The sequence below is a fragment of the Aquarana catesbeiana genome, linkage group LG03, assembly GCF_042186555.1.
Source record: "Aquarana catesbeiana isolate 2022-GZ linkage group LG03, ASM4218655v1, whole genome shotgun sequence".
In the NCBI taxonomy this organism is placed as follows: domain Eukaryota; kingdom Metazoa; phylum Chordata; class Amphibia; order Anura; family Ranidae; genus Aquarana; species Aquarana catesbeiana.
The window spans coordinates 341,888,050-341,915,281 of record NC_133326.1 but is presented as its reverse complement, the minus strand read 5'-3'; the positions used below and the strand labels follow the sequence as shown (position 1 = coordinate 341,915,281).

The following is a 27,232-nucleotide window of genomic DNA, read 5'->3' as shown; positions in this document are numbered from 1 at the left end:
AGGGCAGCAACGTGGTCCAGTTTTTCCACGTTTGTGAAGCATTACAGATTGGACCTGCTTTCAGCCAAAGACCAAGCTTTTGGGCGTAAGGTGCTGCAGGCAGTAGTCCCTCCCTAAGGTAAGGTGCTCGCTTATCCTCTCTATGGTGCTGTCCTGAAAGATGAATGGGGAAAAACGGAGTTACTTACCGGTAACATCCTTTTCCAGGAATCTTTCAGGACAGCACTAGTACCCACCCAGGTTATTGATTGTCTATGAGAACTCATCGTATGAGGGCGTCAGGTAAGATAAAGATTTGTATGACGTATTCTTGTGTCTCCCCAGCTGGCCGGAGGAACTCTTGAAGAACTGAGGGGCCGGTGGGAGGATGAGATTTAAATATCGAATTGGAAGGCGGTGTTTCCTAAGAGGGGAGGAGCCGGTGTCTCTCTATGGTGCTGTCCTGAAAGATTCCTGGAAAAGGATGTTACCGGTAAGTAACTCCGTTTTTTGTTCACAGACTAGTCCTCTTCAACTGTTTTGGTTGACCTTTATTTTTCACAGTAATTCTTGTATATGATCTTGACCTGTATAATTGATTTATCAAACGCATAGTTAGTTTCCTTAGTTCACACCACATGTGATTTATACCTTTCAATTATGAACAAACTAAGCAGACGTTGTTACCTTTTTAACCATTTTTAATAGTACAACACAGTTCAGTTCAAGTATATTTTTATGCCGTTGTCCGTGGCTGCCTGCCCCTAACAGATACCTGCCAGATGACACAAAGAGCTGACACAAGAGAAGGTCAGGCATATCTGGCACTGGGGTCTAATTTATAAGCCAGTTATATTGATAAAGGTCAGAGTAAGTGCTGAGTGCGACAGGAATGTCAGCATGACCCACAGTGTCAACACTGTCACTTTTAACATCCCCAAGAAACAAGCAACAATGAAAGCTCTGAATTGAATCTTTACAGTTAAGCTAATAGGATTTTTGACCAACATGTAAAATTATTTTCTTAGAGTAGATTCCATGGGACAGGACCAGAGTCTTAGATGATTGGGTTATGCAGCTCCCATTAGGTGCTTGGACACTGGCAAACCAACTGTTAACACAGCCCTAACCACCCTCAGTTTTATTTTCCTAACTGTACATTACAGTACACAGGAATATGATGTACAGCCGTGGCCAAAAGCTTTGAGAATGACACAAATGTTAATTTTCACAAAGTCTGCTGGCTCAGTTTTTATGATGACAATTTGCATATAATCCAGAATGTTATAAAGAGTGATCAGCTGAATTGCAATTAATTGCAAAGTCCCCCTTTGCCATGAAAATTAACTAAATCCCATAAAAAACATTTCCACTGCACTTGTGAAGAAGGCTTCAGGGCATCCAAGAAAGTCCAGCAAGCGCTAGGAATGTCTCCTACATTTGATTCAGCTGCAGGATCAGGGCACCACCAGTGCAGAGCTTGCTCAGGAATGGCAGCAGGCAGGTGTGAGTACATCTGCATGCACAGTGAGACGAAGACTTTTGAAGGATGGCCCAATGTCAAGAAGGGCAACAAAGAAGCCACTTCTCTCCAGGGAAAACATCAGGGACAGACTGATATTCTGCAATAGGTACAGGGATTGGACTGCTGAGGACTGGGGTAAATCATTTTCTCTGATGGCAGGAATGGCAGCAGGCCCTTTCTGATTGTTTGGGGCATCTGGAAAAAACATTGTCCAGAGAAGAAAAGGTGAGCGCTACCATTAGTCTTTTGTCAGGCTAACAGTAAAGCATTCTGAGACCATTCAGGTGTGGGGTTGCTTCTCAGCCAAGGGAGTGGGCTCACTCACAAACACGGCCATAAATAAAGAATGATACAAAAGCATCCCCTGAGAGAAACTTCTCCCAACCATCCAGTTTGATGATGAACAATGCCTTTTCCAGCATGATAGAGCACCTTGCCATAAGGAAAAAGTGATAACTAAGTGGCTTGGGGAGCAAAACATTGACATTTTGGGTCCATGGCCAGGAAACTTCCCAGACACTAATTCCACTGATAATTTGTGGTCAATCCTCAAGAGGTGGGAGAACAAAACCCCCATAAATTCTGACAAACTCCAAGCATTGATTATTCAGGAATGGGCTGCCATCAGTCAGGATGTGGCCCAGAAGTTGATTGACAGCATGCCAGGGTAAATTGCAGAGGTCTTGAAAAAGAAGGGTCAACACTGCAAATACTTAATGTAGTTGTCATTAAAAGCCTTTGACACAAAATGCTTGCAATTATACTTCAGTATACAATAATAACATCTGACAAAAAGATCTAAAAGCAGCAGACTTTGTGAAAATGTATATTTGTGTCATTCTCAAAACTTTTGGCCACAGCAGTAGATGATTGGGATGTCCAAAAGTGATGCAACCTGGGGGGTGAGCAGCACAGCAACAAACACTAACAGGAACATAAAACAGATGAGAAAACGGGGTAGCAGGCAGCCACTGAAACTTAGAGAGCAGCATGAAGCACCTTACACCGCAAACTGGCATCGGAAGAGGTCTAACTATCCACGTGGTAAAACTTAAACATAGATACAGAAGACCAGGTGACAGCCTTGCAAATCTGGGAAACTGATGCTAAAAAGCCCATGAAGCACTGACAGAGCGGGTAGAGTGTGTTTTAACAAGAAATGGAAGAACTATGAGAACTAGCTTTAAATGTAGAGCTTTCAAGAACACCGCCACTCACTGTTTCTTTTTTTTTTAATGGCTTTGCTTGCCCATTTTTATTTTAAAAGAAAGCTCAGCAAACACAAAACATGAGTTTCCTTCACAGGGGTTTTCAGCATTTCACTCTTGCTTCAAAACAAAGGCTCACTCAGCCATTCTGGCTTGCACTTGCAGTACACCTGCTCTGGCCTTACACTTTAGGCCTCTGTCTGTCTCCCACAGACTAGTCACTCACCAACTCAGTGCACAGAGCTAGCAGCCTTTTGCTGCAATTGCACCCACGTGAAGCACTCCTGACTCCTGGACCAGACTTACTGGCTGCTGGGGTGGAGCCCAGAATTATGGACAGGCCATTTCTAATTGCCCAGCAAACACCTGACCAATTCGTTTTCTGGCTGTTCTGAATACCTGGACCCAGGATTAGAGATTTCATCGCACCCGGATCGCTTAGAAATTTCCAGGCTCCAGGTCCCAAAACCAACTTTAGGAAACACTGACCAAACTGAAAAGCCAGTTTCCTCTCCATAACACAAGCTCCCTGGAGCCCCTCAACCCGCCTGGTTGAGAATTCTGGGTCACAACCTTTTTCTAGACCCTGGCAGGGCAACACTCTGCCACAGAACTATATCCTTCAGACTGTAGACTCAAGAGATGACTTGCCTAATCCACCTGGCAATGGTGGAACAAAAATAAAAACACAAATCTGTTGCGCTAAATATACAAACAAATAAATATAACAAAAGCAGCTAACACTAAATTGCTGGAAACAATTAGCTTAATGTAAAAAAGGGTGTAGCGCTTAAAATCATATGCAAAGTTCATAGTAGGAAAATGTTCCAAACATAAGTAAAAGTGGAGCCAATCAGAGCCATTGCCACCAAGGAGAAAAAAAGCTTCTATTGGACGGAATCCACCATGGAGGGAACTTCAGAAGGAAATAGAAAACCCATCACCATCACCCAAACTAACTGACCCTTACCATCAGTGTATGGGTTATACACATAATATGTAACCAGAATCAGGAGCAATCCTCTGCTCATGCAATCCCAAAGCATCCCTCTCCCTCTGGACCAGATGGGAAATCCTAGGAGACCCTCCTCAAAACAGGATAAAGTACCAGGTGCGTTCCAATGGGCGTATGGTAGCTCAAGAATCATGTGCATGTAAGGAGTATAAAAGGAACGCTCATTGTGCAAACTTCTTAACAAGGTGTATTTATTGTAGGAATAAGTAAAACAAACTCACATTTAATGAGAAATACAAAGGCAATATGAAGCGACCAGGGCTTCTAACCATCAAGATGGCCGCCGTGTCTCCATCCAACCACGTCCAGCATCACTCATCTGACGTCGCCCAACGTTTCGTCATCAACATGCGTCTTCAGGGGAATGGTTATGACGCGTAAGGACGTTTATTTATAAGAGCAGAAACACTTGGCAGGCAGAAATTGGATGTGTTTCATAGCCCGGAAGTGTGAAACTTACGAAACCGGAACCAACACATCTCAGAAAACTCTAGTTTATAATTAGCAACTAGAAATTTTCAATAAAGAAAACAATGATTAAAATCAAATTGTAAATTTCTTATATATAATCGGCTAACCAAAAAAAAACGAAATCAAATATAAAACAATAATGCGAGTGGCCATTGATTAAAATGCATAAACTGACTTATAGTGGTTGTAGGAGGCGGCGACATCTTGTGGTTAAATAGCAAACTACAATCCAAGTATTGCACATACAAAACTTATGTAAAAACAAATTAAAAAAATAGTGGCATTATGCTGAAGCATAAAAGAACAAAAAGGATTTTCCTTCATAGTTCTCAAATGTGATTTCAAAACAAAAAACAATGATTAAAAATATTAGTACCAAGTCTAGCTATTATTAATAAAAGCATTCAGATCCCATTCGATGTTCATTCCGTAGGGAAAATAGACCCGAGCCTGGTAAATCCACTTGGTCTCCAATTGAGAGACCCCTCTGACCATATTGCTTCCCCCCCAATGTCCTGAAAATGTATCAGTCCCCAAAAAGATAGTACCATTTGGGTTACAATCATGTTTTAGAGCATAATGTTTGGACAAGCTATGCTTCGGGAAACCTCTTTTGATGTTATCCACATGCTCACTTAGCCTAACCTGTAATTTGCGGATTGTACGCCCTATATACTGTTACCCGCAAGGGCACTTGATGATGTACACTACATATTTAGTAGTGCACATAATGAAAGATTTTATTGGAAAAGATTCATGTGTGGAAGTCGATTGAAACAAATCTGTTTTTCTGCTTTTATTGCTATTCAACTTGCAAATTGGACATCTCCTACATGGGAAGAAACCTCCCATGTCTTGAAAGAAGGACACCTGCTTGGGTGGATCAACCACATTGGGAGCAATCTGTAGTCCCAATGTGGGGGGGCTCTTCTATAAACTATACAGGGTAGATCAGGCAGGTTAGGACCCAAAACTCTCACCTTTCAAAACTTTCCAATTTCTTTGTATTATTTTTTGGATATCATAATGCTGACAAAGGAAAATAATACTGACAAAGAAAAAATAGTGATAAAGGAAAATTTAAAGGAATCATCTTGGACTTTAGTTTTGGTAATCAACAGATCATCCCTGTTTTTTTCCATTGCAAAATCAAAAGCCGCGTCTAGAACACCTGCAGCATATCCTCTATCCAGGAATCGCTTCCTGAGGACTGAGGCTTCAGACACAAAATATTCATAGACGCATGTTGATAACGAAACGTTGGGCGACGTCAGACGAGTGATGCTGGACGTGGTTGGACAGAGACATGGTGGCCATCTTGATGGTTAGAAGCGCTGGTTGCTTCATATTGCCTTCGTATTTCTCATTAAATGTGAGTTTGTTTTACTACAATAAATACACCTTGTTAAGAAGTTTGACCAATGAGCGTTCCTTTTATACTCCTTACATGCACATGATTCTCGAGCTACCATGTGCCTATTGGAATGCACCTGGTACTTTATCCTGTTTTGAGGAGGGTCTCCTAGGATTTCCCATCTGGTCCAGAGGGAGAGGGATGCTTTGGGATTGCATGAGCAGAGGATCGCTCCTGATTCTGGGATGATCGTTTTCATCATTTGGTTACATATTATGTGTATAACCCATACACTGATGGTAAGGGTCAGTTAGTTTGGGTGATGGTGATGGGTTTTCTATTTCCTTCTGAAGTTCCCTCCATGGTGGATTCCGTCCAATAGAAGCTTTTTTTTCTCCTTGGTGGTGATGGCTCTGATTGGCTCCACTTTTACTTATGTTTGGAACATTTTCCTACTATGATACATATGATTTTACTTGCGCTACACCTACTTGCATATGATTTTAAGCGCTACACCTATTTTTTACAATGGTGGAACAAAGAGGGAATCTGATAGTCCAAATAAAGCTGTGGCTCAGAGAAAAACTTGACAGTGCCTACCACATCTATACAGTGGGAAGAAATGTTATCCCTGTTATCCCTGAAATGCTATGGTACAGGACATAAGGAGGAAAGTGAAATGCCCTGGTTAAGGTGGAAGGAGGAATCCACCTTGGGGAAAAAAAAGGACTTTGGCTGAAGGATAATCTTATTTCTGTGAAACACTAGGAAGGGTTCCTCACAGGAAAGGCCACTCAACAGCAGCATGCAGAAAATATTCAATGTGCTAAGCTTGGGAGAATCCAATGAACACAGAAAACAAAATGCTGCAAAAATGTCAAATGTAGGTAGGGACACTTAAGCTTAAAGCGGAACTCCTTTCTCCTCAGTTAAAATTAAAAGTCAGCAGCTACAAAAACTGTACCTGTGGACTTTTAATAAACAGTCAAACTCACCTGTCCTACATTCCAGCGGTGTACTCATCCCAGCCATTTTCTCCCAGTGTTCTCCCTCGGCGGTGTCAGCATCTTCACTATGGGCACCCGGCTGTGACAGCTTGCAGCTTCACAGATAGGTGCCCACTGCGCATGCGCGAGCGGCTCTGTGATCTGTGACTGGTCCTGAAGTCTTCTGTGACCTGTTATGTGTTCCAGAAGACTTCGGGAGGGAGGGGGGGAGGAGAACTTTTGCTTCCGATCGCCTAAGGCAATTGGAGTGGAAGTGGAAGCAGGTACCTGTAAAAATTTTGGTACCCGCTCCCCCCTCCTCCCCAAAAGTTCCATTTCACAAACAGGAGACAGGGAGGAGGCCTTAAAGTGGAACATCCCCATTTGGGGGTAGCTCTGCTTGAAAGCAGTAATAAACCCAAAACCACAAATGAAATATCTTACAGCTTACCAATCATTAGATGTGGTGGCTGCATTGGATTTCTTTTTTTTTTTCCCCAGCAACACACCTCTTGTATTAGAGTGCCCCCACTGTGAATGAAGGAGCACAGGGTCATCTTTGGACAATTGCATTCTCAGTCTGGGGAAGGGGAGTGTTAAGAGCACTAGCAGATTTAGATACGCTAACACATTGAAGCCAAACTCCAGCTCCCACTTCAGTTACACAAGCAGTTACAACAACAGATGTTTTTTTTCATTTTGGGTTAAAGGTTTTATATAAATAAATAAAGGCTGACCATTGTAAGCACCCCTGCTCAATACTTTAACACCTACATTTGCTGGACAGCTTGTTCTGATGAAAAACAATAGATTTACTGGCCAGATCACCAGATGAAAAGTGAAAAAAAAAAGAAAGCCTTAAAAAGAAAAGTAACGCAGCCATCACCTCTAAGAATTGGTAAGCTGCAATATAATAGATGTTTGCTTTTGGGGTTTAAGGCAGGGTACCCACAATGCCCAAAGATGGAAATTGGATTGTAGACTCATTCGTCTATGTTCAAATGAAACAGGCAAAAATGATTTAATTGAAAGTGAATTGCAGCAGCCTTACAGGAAAAACCTACTGGTCATGTTGGATTCCTCTGCCAACTGCTGTTTGTCCCACATATTGACTAATGCAGGGGATGTGTTTCTACTGTCCCTCTCTCTTCTCTGTAACTACAAACATGCATACATGCAAACTGAAAGTGTAAAAAAGTAAAAGTGTTTTGCTAGAATAACTCAAAAAGACACCTGTGTTGCTATAACTGTGGAGGCTGCCATGGTGACCACTGCATCTGAAAATACTGGTTTCCTGTCATTCTAATCCAGTGGCTTCAAATGCTAACTCAGATAAAGTATACAGATCAAGGGGTTCTGACTTCACATGTTGTTTGAGACAGTGGGGTGATTTACTAAATGCAAATTGGCTGTTCAATTCTCAAGCAAAGTTACACTTTGCTTGGGAATTTTCCCCAGAGCTTAGTGAATGAAGGTAAGCTCTGCTGACCTCCATCATCCAATCATCCATTCATGTTCAAGCACAAATGCTGTTTTTTCCCTTGTATGTGATTGGGAAAGTTAAATTTCATCACAACTTAAGGGAAAATTTGAATGCAAAATGCAACTTCCCTTGCAAAGTGAATAGCCAATTTGCCTTTAGTAAATTAACCCTAGTGACTCAGAAAAGGAGAGCCACAGTATTAGCCTACATATACTGAGCAAAATTATAAACGCAACACTTTTGTATTTGTCCCTATTTATCATGAGCTGAACACAAAGATCTACGACTTTTTCTATGTACATAAAAGGCCTATTTCTCTCAAATATTGTTCACAAATCTATCTAAATCTGTGTTAGTGAGCACTTCTTCTTTGCCAAGATAATCCATCCACCCCACAGGTGTGGAATATCCAGATGCTGATTAGACAGCATGATTATTGCACAGGTGTGGCTTAGGCTGGCCACAATAAAAGGCCACTCTAAAATGTGCAGTTTTATCACACAGCACAATGCCACAGAGGTCGTAAGTTTTGGGGGAGCATGCAATTGGCATGCTGACTGTAGGGATATCCACCAGAGCCATTGCCCTTGAATTGAATGTTCATTTCTCTATCATAAGCCGTCTCCAAAGGCATTTCAGAGAATTTGGCAGTACATCCAACAGGCCTCACAACCGCAGACCACGTGTATCCACACCAGCCCAGGACCTCCACATCCAGCATCTTCACCTCCAAGATCGTCTGAGACCAGCCACCTGGACAGCTGCTGCAACAATCGGTTTGCATAACCAAAGAATTTCTGCACAAACTGTCAGAAACTCTCAGGGAAGCTCATCTGCGTGCTCGTCGTCCTCATCGGGGTCTCAACCTGACTGCAGTTCGTTGTCACAACCGTCTTGAGTGGGCAAATGCTCACATTCGATGGAGTCTGACACTTTGGAGAGGTGTTCTCTTCACGGATGAATTCCGGTTATCACTGTACAAGGAAGATGGCAGACAGCGGGTATGGCGTTGTGTGGTTGAGCGGTTTGCTAATGTCAACGTTGTGGATCGAGTGGCCCATGGTGGTGGTGGGGTTATGGTATGGGCAGGCATATGCAATGGACAACGAACACAGGTGCATTTTATTGATGGCATTTTTAATGCACAGAGATACCGTGATGGGATCCTGAGGCCCATTGTTGTGCCATTCACCCATGGCCATCACCTCATGTTGCAGCATGATAATGCACGACCCCATGTTAAAAAGGATCTGTACACAATTCCTGGAATCTGAAAACATCCCAGTTCTTGCATGGCCAGCATACTCACCGGACATGTCACCCATTGAACATGTTTGAGATACCCTGGATCGGTGTATAGGACAGCGTGTTACAGTTCCTGCCAATATCCAGCAACTTCGCACAGTCGTTGAAGAGGAATGGACCAACATTCTGCAGGCCACAATCAACAACCTTATCAACTTTATGTGAAGGGGATGTGCTGCACTGTGTGAGGCAAATGGGGGTCACACCAGATAGTGACTGGTTTTCAGACCCCCTGGACCCCCCACCCCAATACAGTAAAACTGCACATTTTAGAGTGGCCTTTTATTGTGGCCAACCTAAGGCACACCTGTGCAGTAATCATGCAGTCTAATCAGCATCTGAATATGCCACACCTGTGAGGTGGATGGATTATTTTGGCAAAGGAGAAGTGCTAACTAACACAGATTTAGACAAATTTGTGAACAATATTTGAGAGAAATAGGCCTTTTGTGAACATAGAAAAAGTCATAGATCTTTAAGTTCAGCTCATGATAAATAGGGGCAAACACAAAAGTGTTGCGTTTATAATTTTGCTCAGTATATGTAGGCTAATACTGTGGCTCTCCTTTTCTGAGTCACTAGGGTTAATTTACTAAAGGCAAATTGTCAATATTGTGTGTGGCCACCATTATTTTCCAGCACTGCCTTAACCCTCTTGGGCATGGAGTTCACCATCATGGAGCTGGTAGATGTAAGGCCGCGTACACACGGGCGGACTTTTCGACCGGACTGGTCCGACAGACTTTCCAGCGGACTTTCAACTGACTTTTGACGGACTTTCGACAGACTTTTTAACGAACGGACTTGCCTACACACAATCACACCAAAGTCCGACGGATTTGTACGTGTTGACGTACACCGGACTAAAATAAGGAAGTTGATAGCCAGTAGCCAATAGCTGCCCTAGCGTCGGTTTTTGTCCGTCGGACTAGCATACAGACGAGCGGATTTTTGGGTCCGGCGGAGTTACGACGTAAAGATTTGAAGCATGTTCCAAATCTAAAGTCCGTCAGATTTGCGACTGGAAAAGTCCGCTGAAGGTCCGGTGAAGCCCACACACGATCGGATTGTCCGGCGGATTTGGTCCATCGGCGTCCGTCGGACAAGTCCAGTCGAAAAGTCCGACCGTGTGTACGCTGCATAAGAGACCTTGTGCTCCTCCACCTTCCATTTGAGGATGCCCCACAGATGCTCAATAGAGTTTAGGTCTGGAGACATGCTTAGCCAGTCCATCACCTTTAATCTCAGCTTCTTTAGCAAGGCAGTGGTCGTCTCGGAGGTGTGTTTGGGGTAGTTATGTTGAAATGCTGCCCAGTCTCCGAAGGGAGGGGATCATGCTCTGCTTCAGTATGTCACAGTACATTTTGGCATTCATGGTTCCCTCAATGAACTGTAGCTCCCCAGTGCTGGCAGCAGTCATGGAGCCCCAGACCCACTTGTCTTTGTACTCCTCACCTGGTAGCTGCCACACACGCTTGACACCATCTGAACCAAAGATGTTTATCTTGGTCTCATCAGACCAAAGGACATGGTTCCAGTAATCCATGTCCTTAGTCTGCATGTCTTCAGCAAACTGTTTGCGGGCTTTCTTGTGCATCATCTTTAGAAGATTCCCTTTCTGGGATGACAGCCATGCAGACCAATTTGATGCAGTATGCAGCGCATGGTCTGAGCACTGACAGGCTGACCTCCCACCCCTTCAACCTCTGCAGCAATGCTGGCAGCACTCATACGTCTATTTCCCAAAGACAACCTCTGGATATGATGCTGAGCACGTGCACTCAACTTCTTTGATCGATCATGGTGAGGCCTGTTCTGAGTGGAACCTGTCCTGTTAAACCGCTGTATGGTCTTGGCCACCGTGCTGCAGCTCAGTTTCAGGGTGTTAGCAATCTTCTTTTAGCCTAGGCCAGGAGTCTCCAAACTATGGCCCTCCAGTTGTTCAGGAACTACAATTCCCATCATGCCTAGTCATGTCTGCAAATGTCAGTTTTACAATGCCTCATGGGACATGTAGTTCTGCAACAGCTGGATCGCCATAGTTTGGAGATCCCTGGCCTAGGCCATCTTTATGTAGAGCAACAATTCTTTTTTTCAGATCCTCAGAGAGTTCTTTGCCTTGAGGGGCCATGTTGAACTTCCAGTGACCAGTATGAGAGAGTGAGAGCGATAACACCAAATTTAACAACCTGCTCCCCATTCACACCTGAGACTGTGTTCATGCCATTGCGAATTGGACGCATCCAATTCTCAATAGCAGGAGATTTTGATCGACTCTCTATGGAGCCGGTCCACATATCTCCACTGCGACACTAGTGCGAATTTGCACAGGAGCCCTGTGCGTGTTTTGGTCCGTTTCAGGTGAGCCGCATGCGAAGATAGTGTGAACCCAGCCTAAGACCTTGTAACACTAACAATTCACATGACACCGGGGAGGGAAAATGGCTAATTAGGCCCAATTTGGACATTTAAGGGTGTACTTAGGGGTTGCCAGACGTTTAGACATTAATGGCTGTGTGTTGAGTTATTTTGAGGAGACGGCAAATTCACACTGTTATACAAGCTGTACACTCACTACTTTACATTGTAGCAAAGTGTCATTTCTTCAGTGTTGTCACATGAAAAGATATGAAAAGATATAAAAAAATATTTACAAAAATGTGAGGGGTGTACTCACTTTTGTGAGATACTGTATAAAACCAGTTGAACTGACTTCATATGTGTATTTGCTCATTTGCATGGCTGTGAATCAGGGGTTAAAACAAAGTTTACTTTCTTCTACCCCATTCAGCATAACAGTAAGATATGGCCATAGAGATCCTAAAGGAGTACCCTATATACTCGAGTATAAGCCGTCCCCAAATATAAGCCGAGGCACCTAATTTACCACAAAAAATTGAGAAAACATATTGACTCGAGTATAAGCCAAGGGTGAGAAATGCAGCAGCTACTGTAAGTGGAAAAAGAGGGTCAACAATGCCCATCTGCAGCTGCATGCCTCACTGTGTCCATTGCATACCTCCCTGTGTCCATTGCATGCTTTCCCTGTGTCCATTGCAGCCTCCCTGTGTCCATTGCATGCTTTCCCTGTGTCCATTGCAGCCTTCCTGTGTCCATTGCAGCCCCCCGTGTCCATTGCAGCCCCCCCCCCGTGTCCATTGCAGCCTTCCTGTGTCCATTACATGCTTTCACTGTGTCCATTGCAGCCTTCCTGTGTCCATTGCAGCCCCCCGTGTCCATTGCAGCCCCCCCCCCGTGTCCATTGCAGCCTTCCTGTGTCCATTACATGCTTTCACTGTGTCCACTGCAGCCTTCCTGTGTCCACTGAAGCCTCCCTGTGTCCATTGCAGCCTCCCTGTGTCCATTACCTGCATCCCTGTGTCCATTACCTACATCCCTGTGTCCATTACCTGCATCCCTGTATCCATTGCAGCCTCCCTGTGTCCATTGCAGCTTTCCTGTGTCCATTGCAGCCCCCCATGTCCATTGCAGCCCCCCGTGTCCATTGCAGCCTCCCTGTGTCCATTACCTGAATCCCTGTGTCCATTGCAGCCTCCCTGTGTCCATTGCAGCCTCCCTGTGTCCATTACCTGCATCCCTGTGTCCATTGCAGCCTTCCTGTGTCCATTACATGCTTTCACTGTGTCCGCTGCAGCCCCCCGTGTCCATTACCTGCATCCCTGTGTCCATTGCAGCCTTCCTGTGTCCATTACCTGCATCCCTGTGTTAATTGCAGCCTTCCTGTGTCCATTACATGCTTTTCACTGTGTCCATTGCAGCCTCCCTGTGTCCATTGCAGCCTTCCTGTGTCCATTACCTGCATCCCTGTGTCCATTGCAGCCTTCCTGTGTCCATTACATGCATCCCTGTGTCCATTGCAGCCTCCTTGTGTCTACCTGATCAGCCCGTGTCATGCAGTCAGACGGCGGCCATCCAGTGTACAAAAGCCGCGTCTCCTCCTCATCCTTGTCCAGGCGGAACACCCAGTTTCCAGCAGTCAGTATTTAGTGTTCCGCCTATCACGGACATCCTCTCGTCCTCGTCCGTGGGATGAGGACGAGAGGACGTCCGTGATGGGCAGAACACTGAACAGTGACTCACTGCTGGGAAACTGAGTGTTCCCCTATCACGAAAGAGGACGAGGAGGAGGCGCGACTTTTTTACACTGGTCGGCTGCCGTCTGAGCATGACACGGGCTGATCAGGTATGCAGAGATGGCAGTGACTCGAGTATAAGCCGAGGGGGGCACTTTCAGCACAAAAAAAATGTGCCAAAAAAAGTCAGCTTATACTCAAGTATATACGGTATTACTATTATTTTTAGGTTGTCCCTATTTGCACATTTATGACTCACAGCCGGAGCAAATTTTGCTCATACTAAGCACCACTATAATAAAAACAATTTCTAATATTCTTCATAATTACATGCCAACCAGGATGGCCAGCAAAAGTGACAGGGACTACAGTGCCTTGAAAAAGTATTCATACCCCTTGAAATTTTCCACATTTTGTCATCTTACAACCAAAAACTTAAATGTTTTTTATTAGGATTTTATGTGATAGACCAACACAAAGTGGCACATAATTGTGAAGTGGAAGGAAACTGATAAATGGTTTTCAAATCTTTTTACAAATATGTGAAAAGTGTGGCGTGCAAATGTATTTAGTCCCCCTGAGTCAATACTTTGTAGAATCACTTTTTCGCTTCAAGTCTTTTTTGGTGTGTCTCTACCAGCTTTGCACATCTAGAGAGTGACATTTGTGCCCATTCTTCTTAGCAAAATAGCTCAAGCCCTGTCAAATTGGATGGAGAGTGTCTGGGAAATAGCAATTTTCAAGTCTTGCCACAGATTCTCAATTGGATTTAGGTCTGGACTTTGACTGGGCCATTCTAACACATGAATATGCTTTGATCTAACCATTCCATTGTAGCTCTGGCTATGTTTAGGGTCATTGTCCTGTTGGAAGGTGAACCTCTGCCCCAGCCTCAAGTCATTTGCAGACTCTAATGCCGCGTACACACGGTTGGATTTTCCGATGGGAAATGTTCGATGGGAGCCTGTTGTCGGAAACTCTGACCGTGTGTAGGCTCCATCAGATATTTTCCGTCGGAATTTTCGACAAACAAAATTTGAGATCTGGATCTCAAATTTTCCGACAACAAAATCTGTTGTTGTAAATTCCGATCGTGTGTACACAATTCCGACGCACAAAGTTCCACGCATGCTCAGAATCAAGCAGAAGAGCCACACTGGTTATTGAACTTCATTTTTCTTGGCTCCTCGTACGTGTTGTACGTCAACGCGTTCTTGGCGATCAGAATTTACGACAAGATTTGTGTGACCATGTGTATGCAAGACAAGTTTGAGCCAACATCCATCGGAAAAAAAACATGGATTTTGTTGTCGGAATGTGCGATCATGTGTACGCGGCATAACAGATTTTCTTCTAAGATTGCTCTGTATTTGGCTCCATCCATCTTCCCATCAATCTGACCAGCTTCCCTGTCCCTGCTGAAGAAAAGCATCCCCACAACATGATGCTGCCACCACCATGTTTCACAGTGGGGATGGTGTGTTAAGGGTGATATGCAGTGTTAGTTTTCCACCACACATAACGTTTTGCTTTTAGGCCAAAAAGTTAAATGTTGGTCTCATCTGACCAGTGCACCATCTTCCACATGTTTGCTTTGTCCCCCACATGGCTTCTCGCAAATTGCAAATGGGACTTCTTATGGTTTTCTTTCAACAATGGCTTTCTTCTTTCCAATCATCCATAAAGGCCAGATTTGTGGAGTGCACGACTAATAGTTGTCCTGTGGACAGATTCTCCTACCTGAGCTGTGGATCTCTGCAGCTCCTCCAGAGTTACCATGAGCCTCTTGGCTGCTTCTCTGATTAGTGCTGTCCTTGCCCCACCTATCAGTTTAGGTGGATGGCCATGTCCTGGTGGGTTTGCAGTTGTGCCATACTCTATCCATTTTCGAATGATAAATTGAACATTGCCCGTGAGATGTTCAAAGCTTGGGATGTTTTTTTATAACCTAACCCTGCTTTAAACTTCTCCACAACTATATCCCTGACCTGTCTGGTGTGTTCATTGGCTTTCATGATGCTGTTTGTTCTCTAACAAACCTCAGAGGGCTTCACAGAACAGCGGTATTTATACTGAGATTAAATTACACACAGGTGGACTCTATTTACTAATTAGGCAACTTCTGAAGGCAATTGGTTCCACTAGATTTTAGTTAGGGGTATCAGTGTAAAGGGGCTGAATACAACAACTATTAGATAAGCACCTGAACGACTGCAACATACAGGGATATACAAGGTAATACTGACTTATAATCACACACATAGGTTGTACTTGTGTCCTTTTTTCAACCTCACCTACTATGTAACTATGTAACAAATGCACGCCACACTTTTCAGGTCATTATTTGTAAATAATTTTGAAAGCCATTTATCATTTTCTTTCCACTTCACAATTATACACCACTTTGTGTTGGTCTATTACATAACATCCCAATGTTAATGGTTGTAACATGACAAAATATGGAAAATGTCAAGGGGTATGAATACTTTTTCAAGGCACTGTATGCAATCTGTTTGTATCACAGCTCATTTTAATTTTGTCTATTGTTTAATTTTATTTCTGATAGCATCTCGTGGATATGTACCGAGCAGCAAACTTCAGCCCTACCAGGTGGCACAGAGTCCATCTCGCACAAGTGTTTCCCCTGAGCCAAACAAGACTGTTGAAGGGAGGAGAACTTCACTTACATCTCAAGTTCAACCCTATCCAACCTCTCCAGGGTACCTGGACACCACTGAAACATTTCAGGTAAGAATTTAAAGCACACCACACAGCAATTTTGTAAAAAGTCAGATGAGAATCTCTGCAAAAAATGATGTGGAACTGTAGGAACTGTATTACCACATTTATCATGGAAACGTGTAATCCAGAATAGAGAGCTATAGGTCCTAGTTAAAAAATGCTGCTGCGGGAGAAGAACCTATTATTGTTCCTACATAGAAGAGTTATTGGCTGATGCAGGATTGCTGTCTAAAAAATAATAATTTACAACTGACTGGAGAACTGACCAACAAGTGTGGCATAACAGTAGGCCATTGCACATATAAATGGAGACAAGTATACAATTTTTGGCTTTAGATGATATATTTTATTGTTTGTATTGCACAGGTCTCCTTCCTAGACTTTCAATAGATGTGACATTTTTAGATTTGCTATCCATCCAAAGTGATTACTTATCCTAGGTCCACACTAGTGCTGTTACATAATTATGTGTTTTTCAGTGATTTTCTGTAGTGCCTTTTTTCACACGCATTTATGATGCATTTTCATGCTTCATGCTTTTTTTGTGTAGGAGGAGGAGACTGGTTGTTAAACACAAATCCTGCCATAAAATGCAACAAAAACAATTGCGTTTTTCATGCACTCCCATTGAAGTCTATGGGGCCATGCTACACCAAAAGAAGCATCGACGCAATTTAAAAAAATCATGATGCCTCATGTTGCATGGATGTGAACGGGCACCGTAGAGAGTAATGTGATTTCTATTGTCGTGCAATGCAGCACAGTGGCAGATGCAGGAGAAATTACATTAGAGTGAACAGGCCTTGAACAGGTGTGAATGAGACCAGGGAGTGAATGGTAGATCTGCCAAGGACAACTGAATTTGGTCTTGACAGCTGATCTTAAACTATTATGATATAATATTAAGGCTGAACTCAAGGTAGATATAAAAATGCAGTTATTTAATGATTTTCTTCTACAGTGCTATAATAACCTGAATATGCATAATATAGCACGTACTGTTTTCATTTTCATCCCATGGGACAACAGACAGGCAGGCAGCTTGCCAAAATAGAATACACCAGACACAAAGCTTGGATAATAACTGGCCACTGGCGTTTATTGTTGGTTTAAAAGCTAATATATCTAGAGTAATTAACCCCTTCCCGCCGAGCGTGCGCAGATGTGTGGCCTCGGCTTTCGGGGGTTATACCGGGATGATGCCCACAGCTGCAGGCATCATCCCAGTACCGTTTTTTAGAGCGGGCGATTGGCTTTCCAGGGATAACAACTGATGCAGCTGAAAGCCGCTCGATTGTTATCCTGGAAGAGCGGGAGGGGATGTCGCCGCCTCCCGCCGCTCTGATCGGCCCTCCCGTCCCACCGGGAGAACCGATCCACAATCCGCCACTTGCGGCAGCTAAGGACAGACCGGCACGAAGCCGGAAACGGCTTTGTTCCAGTCTCCTGTTTGTAAACACGGAAGCAAAATCACGACCTGTTTACTCTGCTGCCAATGACGCCAGTTTAAAAAAAAAAAATACAGTATTCAGAATCGCTGAAAACGGCGCTCTGAATACTTTGAAGTGCAAAGGAGGGATTGGAGGTCTTTTAGACCCCCGATCTCCCCATAAAGAGTACCTGTCACCACCTATTACTGTCACAAGGGATGTTTACATCCCTTGTGACAGCAATAAAAGTGATCCATTTTTTTAAACACAATTTAATAATATAAAATTCAAAAAAAAAAATCACAAAAAAATTATTTTTTTAACGCGCCCCCATCCCCGCGAGCTTTCGCAGCAAAGAAAACGTATACGGAAGTCACGTCATATAAACGGTGTTCAAAGCACACATGTGAGGTATCGCCGCGATTGTCAGAGTGAGAACAATAATTCTAGGACTAGACCTCCTCTGTAACTCTAACCTGGTAACCGTAAAAAAATTTAAAGCGTCGCCTATGGAGATTTTTACCCTACCGTAGTTTGTCGCCATTCCGTGCGTGCAATTATAAAGCGTGACATGTTTGGTATCTACTTACTCGGCGTAACATCATCTTTCACATTATACAAAAAAATTGGGCCAATTTTAGTGTTTCGTTTTTTTAAAATTCGTGAAAGTGTCCCCTTTCCCAAAAAGTTGCGTTTAAAACACCGCTGCACAAATAACGTGTGACATAAAATATTGCAACAATCGCCATTTTATTCTCTAGATTCTCTGCTAAATATATATATATATATAATGTTTGGGGGCTCTAAGTAATTTTCTAGCAAAAAATTTAATGTCAACCAAATGTCAGAAATAGACTTAGTCATGAAAGGGTTAAGTAACATTGCAAGAAATTACACACTCAAAAACAGCTTAGCCACCATGGCTCAAGCTGTATCATAAATAATTAAAAACTTTAAACTCCCCAGAAGACAGGCGGAACTACACCCGCCTGTCACAAAAACCCTATAACACAACTTTGCAAATCCATATAAAAAATATCCAGCCCTATGTCAGTCGGGTGTATTCTATCATCTCTGTATAAAATTTCTCTATGTGTCTGAAAGAAATTTCTCCAATGGAATTAATAATTTTTTCCACAGCCCTGTTTACCCCCCCCTCTAATTTTCTCGGGAGGCCTCAGAGAAGGTGATTCCAACCACCTCAGCCTTGGAACCACCTCTGAAAAAATGATCAAAACCTGTGGAAATGATGCCTTAAAGCGAATAATATCATTTTTAATGCCAAATATCAAATCTAGCGTTTTTTCTTGTCCTATGTCATTCCCCCAAATGAATAATCAAAATATCAGGAGAGGGGAGAAATCGATGTAAATAACCTAATTCAAAGAATAAATCTGCCCACACCATACCTCTCCTTCCACTCCAAAAAACTTTAAATCTAGCTGGATCAAAACCTAAATTTTCAGAGTATACTCTGTCGGCTGCTCTGCGCTGGGCTCAAAAAACGAAAGAGTGGCCAAAGATCCAAATAACCTGGATATTACTTGAAACGATTCAAATGGAAGAGTTAGGTCTGACATAACTTATAACTGTTAAGCCTCGTACACACGATTGGATTGTTGGCCAACAAAACCGTGGAAGTTTGTCCGAAGGGAGTTGGCCCAAACTTGTTTTGCATACACACGGTCACACGATTGTTGGCCAACAATTACGAACGTAGTGACGTACTACGTTGTTTTTCAGCTCTTTAGCGCCACCCTTTGGGTTCCTTCTGCTAATTTTGTGTTAGTAGAAGTTTGGTGAGTGTTAATTCACGCTTTTCATTACACGCTTTTCATTTCGCGGTTTTCATTTTGCGGTTTTCATTTTGTGGTTTTCATTTCGTGCTTTTCATTTAGTTTCTGAACGGCCGTTCATCAACCAGCCATGTTGCGGAATCGGAGGAGATAACGTGTTATTTATTATTGGCCTTGGAGTTATTGCTTTGACATTATTTTTTTGGTTGAATAATGATTTGATTTGGTATATTTTCTATATTTTTGGATGCATAGAATGCACTTTTTGGTTAAGTTCTATTGGCAGATAGCATGTCTAATTTTATTTGTTTTCTTTTTTTAATGCACAATTAAAAAATTGTGTAGAATAATACTTGGCTATGTGTTTTACTTCAAATGACATTTTGGGAGTAGGCAGTTACATTTAAAAAATGCAATGTAAAATTAACAAGGGACACCAACATAGTCATTCTCCATTACGAACACTAGTTTACAAGACCGACCGCTTCTGGCTCGTCCTTGCTTCCGAGCATGCGTGTTTGTACTTTGGACTTTTGTCCGACAGACTTGTGTAGACACGCTGGGAAAATCCGACAACACACATTTGTCCACGGAAAATTTTAAAACCTGCTATCCAACATTTATCCGCAGAAAATCCGAGAACAATTGTCCGATGGAGCATACACACGGTCGGATTTTCCGCCAACAGCCTGTCATTACACATTTCCCCTCGGAAAATCCGATCCCGTGTACGAGGCTTTAGACAAAAATTCTTTAAAAGATGGTAAAAGAGTTCAAACATCTATAAACTCCCCTCTTCAAATTTTTTCTTTAATGCTGAGAGCAAGATGATAGCCCAGCGGAGATACTTCACAAGGCAATGTTTCTTTAAGACATGCTTCTGGTATGTTTTGTAATCTAGCATTGTTTATATTAGCTGGTAATGCTGAACAAACTGCTTCCAAGCTTAATATAATGACGATTGGGTGCAATTAACTGATGGAACAGAAGGTGGCGCCCAAACTGAAGCAATAGAATTGCCTGCATTAAATTACTCCTTGTATCCTCACTAACTCGGTTTCTACTATCTAAATCCTGAGCTAGTTTAGCCAATGCTGCCTAAGCTAGTTAATTTACCAGTTCTTAGATCCACAGGTACATCAGCCTGATGGGCACAGACCACTGGAATACTGTGACCCCCTTGCTGATCCTTTGCACTGCGGGTGCCGCAGTAAGCAGGGGTCTGGATGGACCAGCGACCGCTCTGCTGTTTATCCCTGGTTGCTTAGGAAACTCCTCTTCTGGTCTTTGGCAAGATGGCCGCTGTGATGCGGCTCCACCTCCTCCCGTGGCTTGGCGCCTGCGACCGCCCAGCGCTTACCTCCGCTGACCCGCGAAGCGGGGTCGGGGAGTGTCTTCTGCTTGGGACGCACCTCCTCTTCGCTGGCCTTTTAGCTTCGCCGGAGATGACACTGCCTCAGTCCCTGTGCTCCAGATCTGCTTGCCGAGGGTCTTCCTCCACTTCCTCTTGCCGCGATGAGATGTGCCAGCCTTCTTCTCCATTCCGCGACACTCCCACGGTGGCGGTGGGGTCCACTTCACCTGGAGCCTCTTGACCCGCCGCTCTCAGTAGGTCCAGACAGCGGTGGACCCAATCTTCTCCACCTTCTTCCCTGCCCGCTCGATAAGCCGCCTCAGAAGGCTCATTCTTCTGCCCCAGAAAGTGCCGTTTGCCCAATGGAGAGAACTTCTAGAGCACCACGGCTGTGCCTTCTGAGGCGAATGAGCTCCCCCTCATGAAATCCCCTTTTTATAAGCAGGCTCAGGGGTTTCTGGAAAATTCTGAGGTAAGGTTCACATGGCCTAACCCTAGTATGCCATGTGACTTTACCTCAAATCAGCCAATTCTATCCAGGCTCTCTGCATGCCTGTATAAACAGCGGCAAGACTCACATGGCCTAACCCCTAGAGGCCATGTGACCTGACCTCACCTACTAAACCTAAACAAGGCTCCCTGTGCGCCTCAGGCACACAAGGGTTAGCCTTGAAACTGCCTCCTGTCATAATCCCATAAGGAAATGGGGGTTCCTAGAAACCTCTTCCCCTTTCCTTTTATTCCATGCATTTGCAGCATTGGCAATTACTGGTTGGTCTTCTAATTACTCTTAGTATTTGAGAACCAATGTGTTATTTAGCCAGTATTTCAGATATGCGGGGAAAGGTGTGACGTGCCCTGGGAACGACTGTGTTGCTCAGGACCAATTCTTTTACTGCAGTCCTGTGAGCAGCTTTTCCAGCAGCTGTCACGGCTATGACTCACATCCCTGATTATTAGAAAGACAGCAAATGTCAGAAAATAAGCTGACTGTGCCAGCTATTCACTGATGACCGGACATGCATGCTTTCAGAGGTTTATATAGGGAGATTCCAGCACTGACCTGCTTCCTCTGCAGCTGGATGCATAGTAGAGTGGATGGAGGATGCCAGATTAGCCATTTTAAACCAACATGCAGTAGACAGACTGGATGATTTCAGGGCTATTTCTACCGGCTGAACATCACTTTGTGGCTTCATTTAACTATTGTGAAGAGGTCTCCTCATTGAGTTCCAGACTTGCAAAGTCTAAAATATGAATGCTGTAAAATACCAAATGTGACTTAAGCAAGGGACAGACTCAAAAAGATCTCTGGCAGCATTCTTCAGAAATAATAGAACCTGGGTGCTAATAAAACTTACTGTTTGCCTCTGTAATTTTAATTAGCAGCCAGGTTCTATTACTTGCAGCTATTGTCCTCTGCATAATCTGGACATTCAGGATGGTTCAATAGGGACTGGCCGAATTTTGATCCATGTGTGGTCACTTAGATCCATTTTGATCCATCTATGAGGCTCTGTTCCCACTAGTGCGACTTTTCATGCGACTTGGGACTGAAAAGTCGCATGACAAATTGTTTCCCATGATTTCCAATGAGTACCGTTCATATCTGTGCGACTTCAAGTCGCAGCGACTTCAAAGTAGTCCCTGCACTACTTTGGTCCCACTTTGATGCGACTTGAGGTCAAATCGCGGTAAAAAGTCGCGGTAAAATCGCGGTAAAAAATCGCGGCAAAATCGCGCGACTTTGGGGACGCACTAGTGGAAACCTAGCCTAACTGCTTAAGTTTTGAGTACAGCTTCTGTTTATCAGACTGTTTCTGGTTTTCAAAGGATAATAATGAGCACCCCAAGACAGTTGGAGTGCTTATAATCATACAGAGATTTTTCAGCCTTTTGAAAACCTTTTGGAAGACCTTCCTGTAAGCAGACCCAGTCCTTCCCTCTGTTATATACACTATATTACCAAAATTATTGGAACGCCTGCCTTTACATGCACATGAACTTTAATCCCTTCTGGATATACAGTACCTGTATTTGATTTCCTGCACTGGGTCTGGGGCATGCGTGTGCGCTGCCGGCGACCCACTCCAGCTATGATTGGACACAGCGGGAGCCAATAAGCTGGCCTGATGTTCGTTGGCACCCCGCAATCATTTTCAGGAGAGGCAGAATGGCAGTCTGCCTATGTAAACAAGGCAGACCGCCGTTTTGTGAGAGGGGAAGATGGTGATCTTGTGTTTCTGCCAAGCAGGAACACAGATCTGTCTTCCCCAGTCAAAGCACCCCCCGCACAGTTAGAAAGCACTCCCTAGGAGCACATTTAACCCCTTGATCGCCCCTGATGTTAACCCCTCCCCTGCCAGTGTCCTTAGTACAGTGACAGTGCATTGTTTTTAGCACTGATCACTGTATTGTTGTCACTGGTCCCCAAAAAGTGTCAGATTTGTCCGCCACAATGTCGCAGTACCGCTAAAAACCACTTATCGCTGCCATTACTAGTAAAAACAATAATATAAAAAAAAAATACATAAATATATCCCATTATAGCGTAGACACTAAAACTTTTGTGCAAACCAATCAATATACGCTTTTTGGGATTTTTTTTACCAAGAGCATGTAGCAGAATACATATTGGCCTAAATTGATGAATACATTTTATTTTTTTATTTATTAGGAATGTTTTATAGCATAAAGTAAAAAATATAGTTTTTTCCTCAAAATTGTAGGTTTTTTTTGTTTATAGTGCAAAAAATTAAAACTGCAGAGGTGATCAAATACCACCAAAAGAAAGCTCTATTTGTGGTAAAAAAAGGACATCAATTTATTTGAGTACAGCGTTGCACAAATATGCAATTGTCAGTTAAAATAATGCACTGCCATATTGCAAAAAAAGGGGGTAAACCTTCTGTGGCTGAAAAGGTTAATGGCATCCCAGTCTTATGCCCCGTACACACGGTCGGACTTTGTTCGGACATTCCGACAACAAAATCCTAGGATTTTTTCCAACGGATGTTGGCTCAAACTTGTCTTGCATACACACGGTCACACAAAGTTGTCGGAAAATCCGATCGTTCTGAACGCGGTGACGTAAAACACGTATGTCGGGACTATAAACGGGGCAGTGGCCAATAGCTTTCATCTCTTTATTTATTCTGAGCATGCGTGGCACTTTGTCCGTCGGATTTGTGTACACACGATCAGAATTTCCGACAACGGATTTTGTTGGCGGAAAATTTTATATCCTGCTCTCAAACTTTGTGTGTCGGAAAATCCGATGGAAAATGTGTGATGGAGCCTACACACGGTCGGAATTTCCGAAAATAAGGTCCTATCACACATTTTCCATCGGAAAATCTGACTGTGTGTACGGGGCATAAGTCCGAAGGGTTCAATATTGAGTTGGCCCACCCTTTGCAGCTTTAACAGCTTCAACACTTCTGGGAAGGCTGTCCACAAGGTTTAGGAGTGTGTCTATGGGAATGTTTGACCATTCTTCCAGAAGTGCATTTGTGAGGTCAGGCACTGATGTTGGACGAGAAGGCCTGGCTCGCAGTCTCCGCTCTAATTCATCCCAAAGGTGTTTTATCAGATTGAGCTCAGGACTCTGTGGATACCAGTCAAATTTCTCCACCCCAAACTCACTCTATGTCTTTATGGCTGGCAGCACGATGGGGGTGAAAGTTGTTAGTCCTACGCCTCTGGCAGAGATGATATACCATGAGGCTGAGCTGTATACTGTAAGGCTGAGCTGTATACCCTGAGGCTGAGCTATATACACTGAGACTAAGCTGTATACCCTGATCTGTGAGGCTGAGCTATATACCCTGATCTGTGAGGCTGAGCTATATAACCTGATCTGTAATGTGGAGCTGTATACCCTGATCTATGATGTGGAGCTATATACCCTTATCTGTAATGCTGAACTATATACCCTGATCTGCGAGGCTGAGCTGTATACCCTGATCTGTAAGGCTGAGCTATATACCCCGATCCATGATGCTGGGGCTGTATACTCTGTCCTGTGATGCTGAGCTGTATACTCCTGACACTATGGGTGGAAGCAAGTGGAATACAGGGGATGGAGTGGGTGGATTCTATAAGGGGTGGGGCTTATGAGAAGTGGGAGGGGTTAAAATGAAGGGCAGGGTCTGGCACCCCATCCTAAAACTTCACCAGCCGCCACTGAGAGAGCCCTGTGTCGCTAAACAACACAGGGTTCTCTACTGTCAGCAGCAATGTGCTGTTTTTTTCCTCCTTGCAAAGCAGAGTGTGAAAATGGCACATTGCTTTATAAAACACACACAGTAAACATTGTTAGGCACAAATTTAACCCTTTGATAGCCCTAGATGTTAACCCCTTCCCAGCCAGTGTCATTAGTACAGTGACAGTGTATATTATTGTGGAAAACAATATTTGCAGCACTAAACACATACAACAAATGTGTAGAAAAAAAAAAAAAAAAAAAAAAAAAAATTATATATATATATATATATATATATATATATATATATATATATATAACAAGTCCAATGATGATAAATTTGATCAAGAAATTAGTGAAATGTCCAAATCTTGATATCCAAGGGTCACCATGTGTGAAAGGATATAATCATAACAAGAATCCAGATCCACCACGTGATCCACCACCAGGAATAAGATGGACTCTTACCAAAAGGACTCTATTACAGAGTCAAATGCACGCAAATTGATCACCAGGTCCAGCTGTATGATACCTCAGAGGCTCACAGGTGTTCCAGGTACATCTCAGCAAGGCATGTTGGAATAAGGTGTGTCACTGTATAAACAAAGCAGGAGAAAATCCACATAGTGTAAAACCGTGAAAGGATATTTATTGATGTAATAAAGTACAGGGTACTCACAATGTAGTATGATAAAACAGCGCTGTGTAGAAGTATAAAAGGTTCCAAATCACTGGGGATGACATTGAATTTGATGGTGCTCAGATTCACTATCAGATCTATCCAAGGAGAAAGCTAGCCCTTTGATGAGCTTTAAAGGCTTCTCTTCCGCTATGGCGTTCCCATGTTGCACACCATGTGTGCTGTCTGCTAGTTGCTCCACTCTACTTTAGACCCGCTCACCTGCATATTATTAACACTGATTAATGTATTCATTGCACTGGTGAGGTCAGTGGCAGTCAGTTTCCCCCCAGCACCAGTTAGTGTCGGATTGGCCGCCGCACTATCTCAGTCCCATTATAAAAGTCGTTGATCATCGTCAGTAGTAGTATAAAAAATAAATCCAATATATATAAATATATATCTATATATATATAGATATTTGTCTATATATATATATATATATATATATATATATATCTCTATCTATATAGATAGATAGATATATATAAATATCTCTTAGTTTGTAGACACTATAACTTTCACGCAAACCAATCAATATACACTTATTGGGATTTTTTTCCCAAGACATATAGCAGAATGCAATTTTGGCCAAAATTTATGAAGAAATTAATTTTTTTTATTGGATATGATTTATAGCAGAAAGTAAAAAATATTATTACTTTTTTTTTCAAAATTTCTGGTCTTTCTTTTATCGCAAAAAAAAAAAAAAAAAAAAAAAACAGTGGAGATCAAATACCACCAAAAGAAAGCTCTATTTTTGTAAAAAAATGATATAAATTTTGTTTGGGTACAGTGTTGCATGACTGCGCAATTACCAGTTAAAGTAGCACAGTGCCGAATAGTAAAAAATGGCCTGGTCATGAAAGGGGTAAAATCTTCTGGAGCTTTACTGGCTAGACTGTGTTTACTTTAAGATAAACTTCTCTTGCAAGCTCAGATGAGGAATGTGTCTTCCAGCTAATGCCTTTGAACAATACATATTTAATGAAAAGAACATAATGTACCTGCTATACAAGTTATAGAGAAGCTGAGTCATGCAAAGCTAGCTTGGTTATTTCTTCCTGTTTTCTTAATTTAAAGATGCTTCCAATGCTACAGCCAAAGGCTGTGAAATGCCTACCAACTGCTAGCAAAACACAAGACGTTTTTGCAGCTATTTAAAGTAGCCTATAGGACAGGTATGGTGTACATAATGCAATAACCGTGCAATGGTAATGCCCAAGGTGCAGGTATCTACAGCAAACATTCGGAAGTTACCTCAACTGAATTAACCACTTGACCACTGGGCACTTAAACCCCCTTCCTAACCAGACCAATTTTCAGCTTTCAGTGCTCTCACATTTTTAATGACAATTACTCAGTCATGCAACACTGTACCCATATGAAATTTTTGTCCTTTTTTTCACACAAATAAAGCTTTCTTTTGGTGGTATTTAATCACCGTTGGGTTTTTTAATTTTTTGCGCTATAAAAGAAAAAAGACTGAAAATTCGGTAAAAAAATGAAATTTTCTTTGTTTCTGTTATAAAATTTAGCAAATTAGTAATTTTTCTTCGTAAATTTTGGCCACAATTTATACTGCTACATATCTTTGGTAAAAATA

The 27,232-nt window shown here is 42.8% G+C and overlaps 1 protein-coding gene across 1 annotated transcript in view; it reads left to right on the top strand.

Annotated features, from left to right (window-relative positions):
* ARHGEF37 (Rho guanine nucleotide exchange factor 37) overlaps positions 1 to 27,232 on the top strand; it is a 178,272-nt gene that overhangs the window by 136,858 nt on the left and 14,182 nt on the right. Inside the window, exon 14 of the mRNA XM_073620564.1 lies at positions 15,987 to 16,168. Coding sequence (XP_073476665.1) covers positions 15,987 to 16,168 — 182 coding nt within the window. The remainder of the gene's footprint in view (positions 1 to 15,986; positions 16,169 to 27,232) is intronic.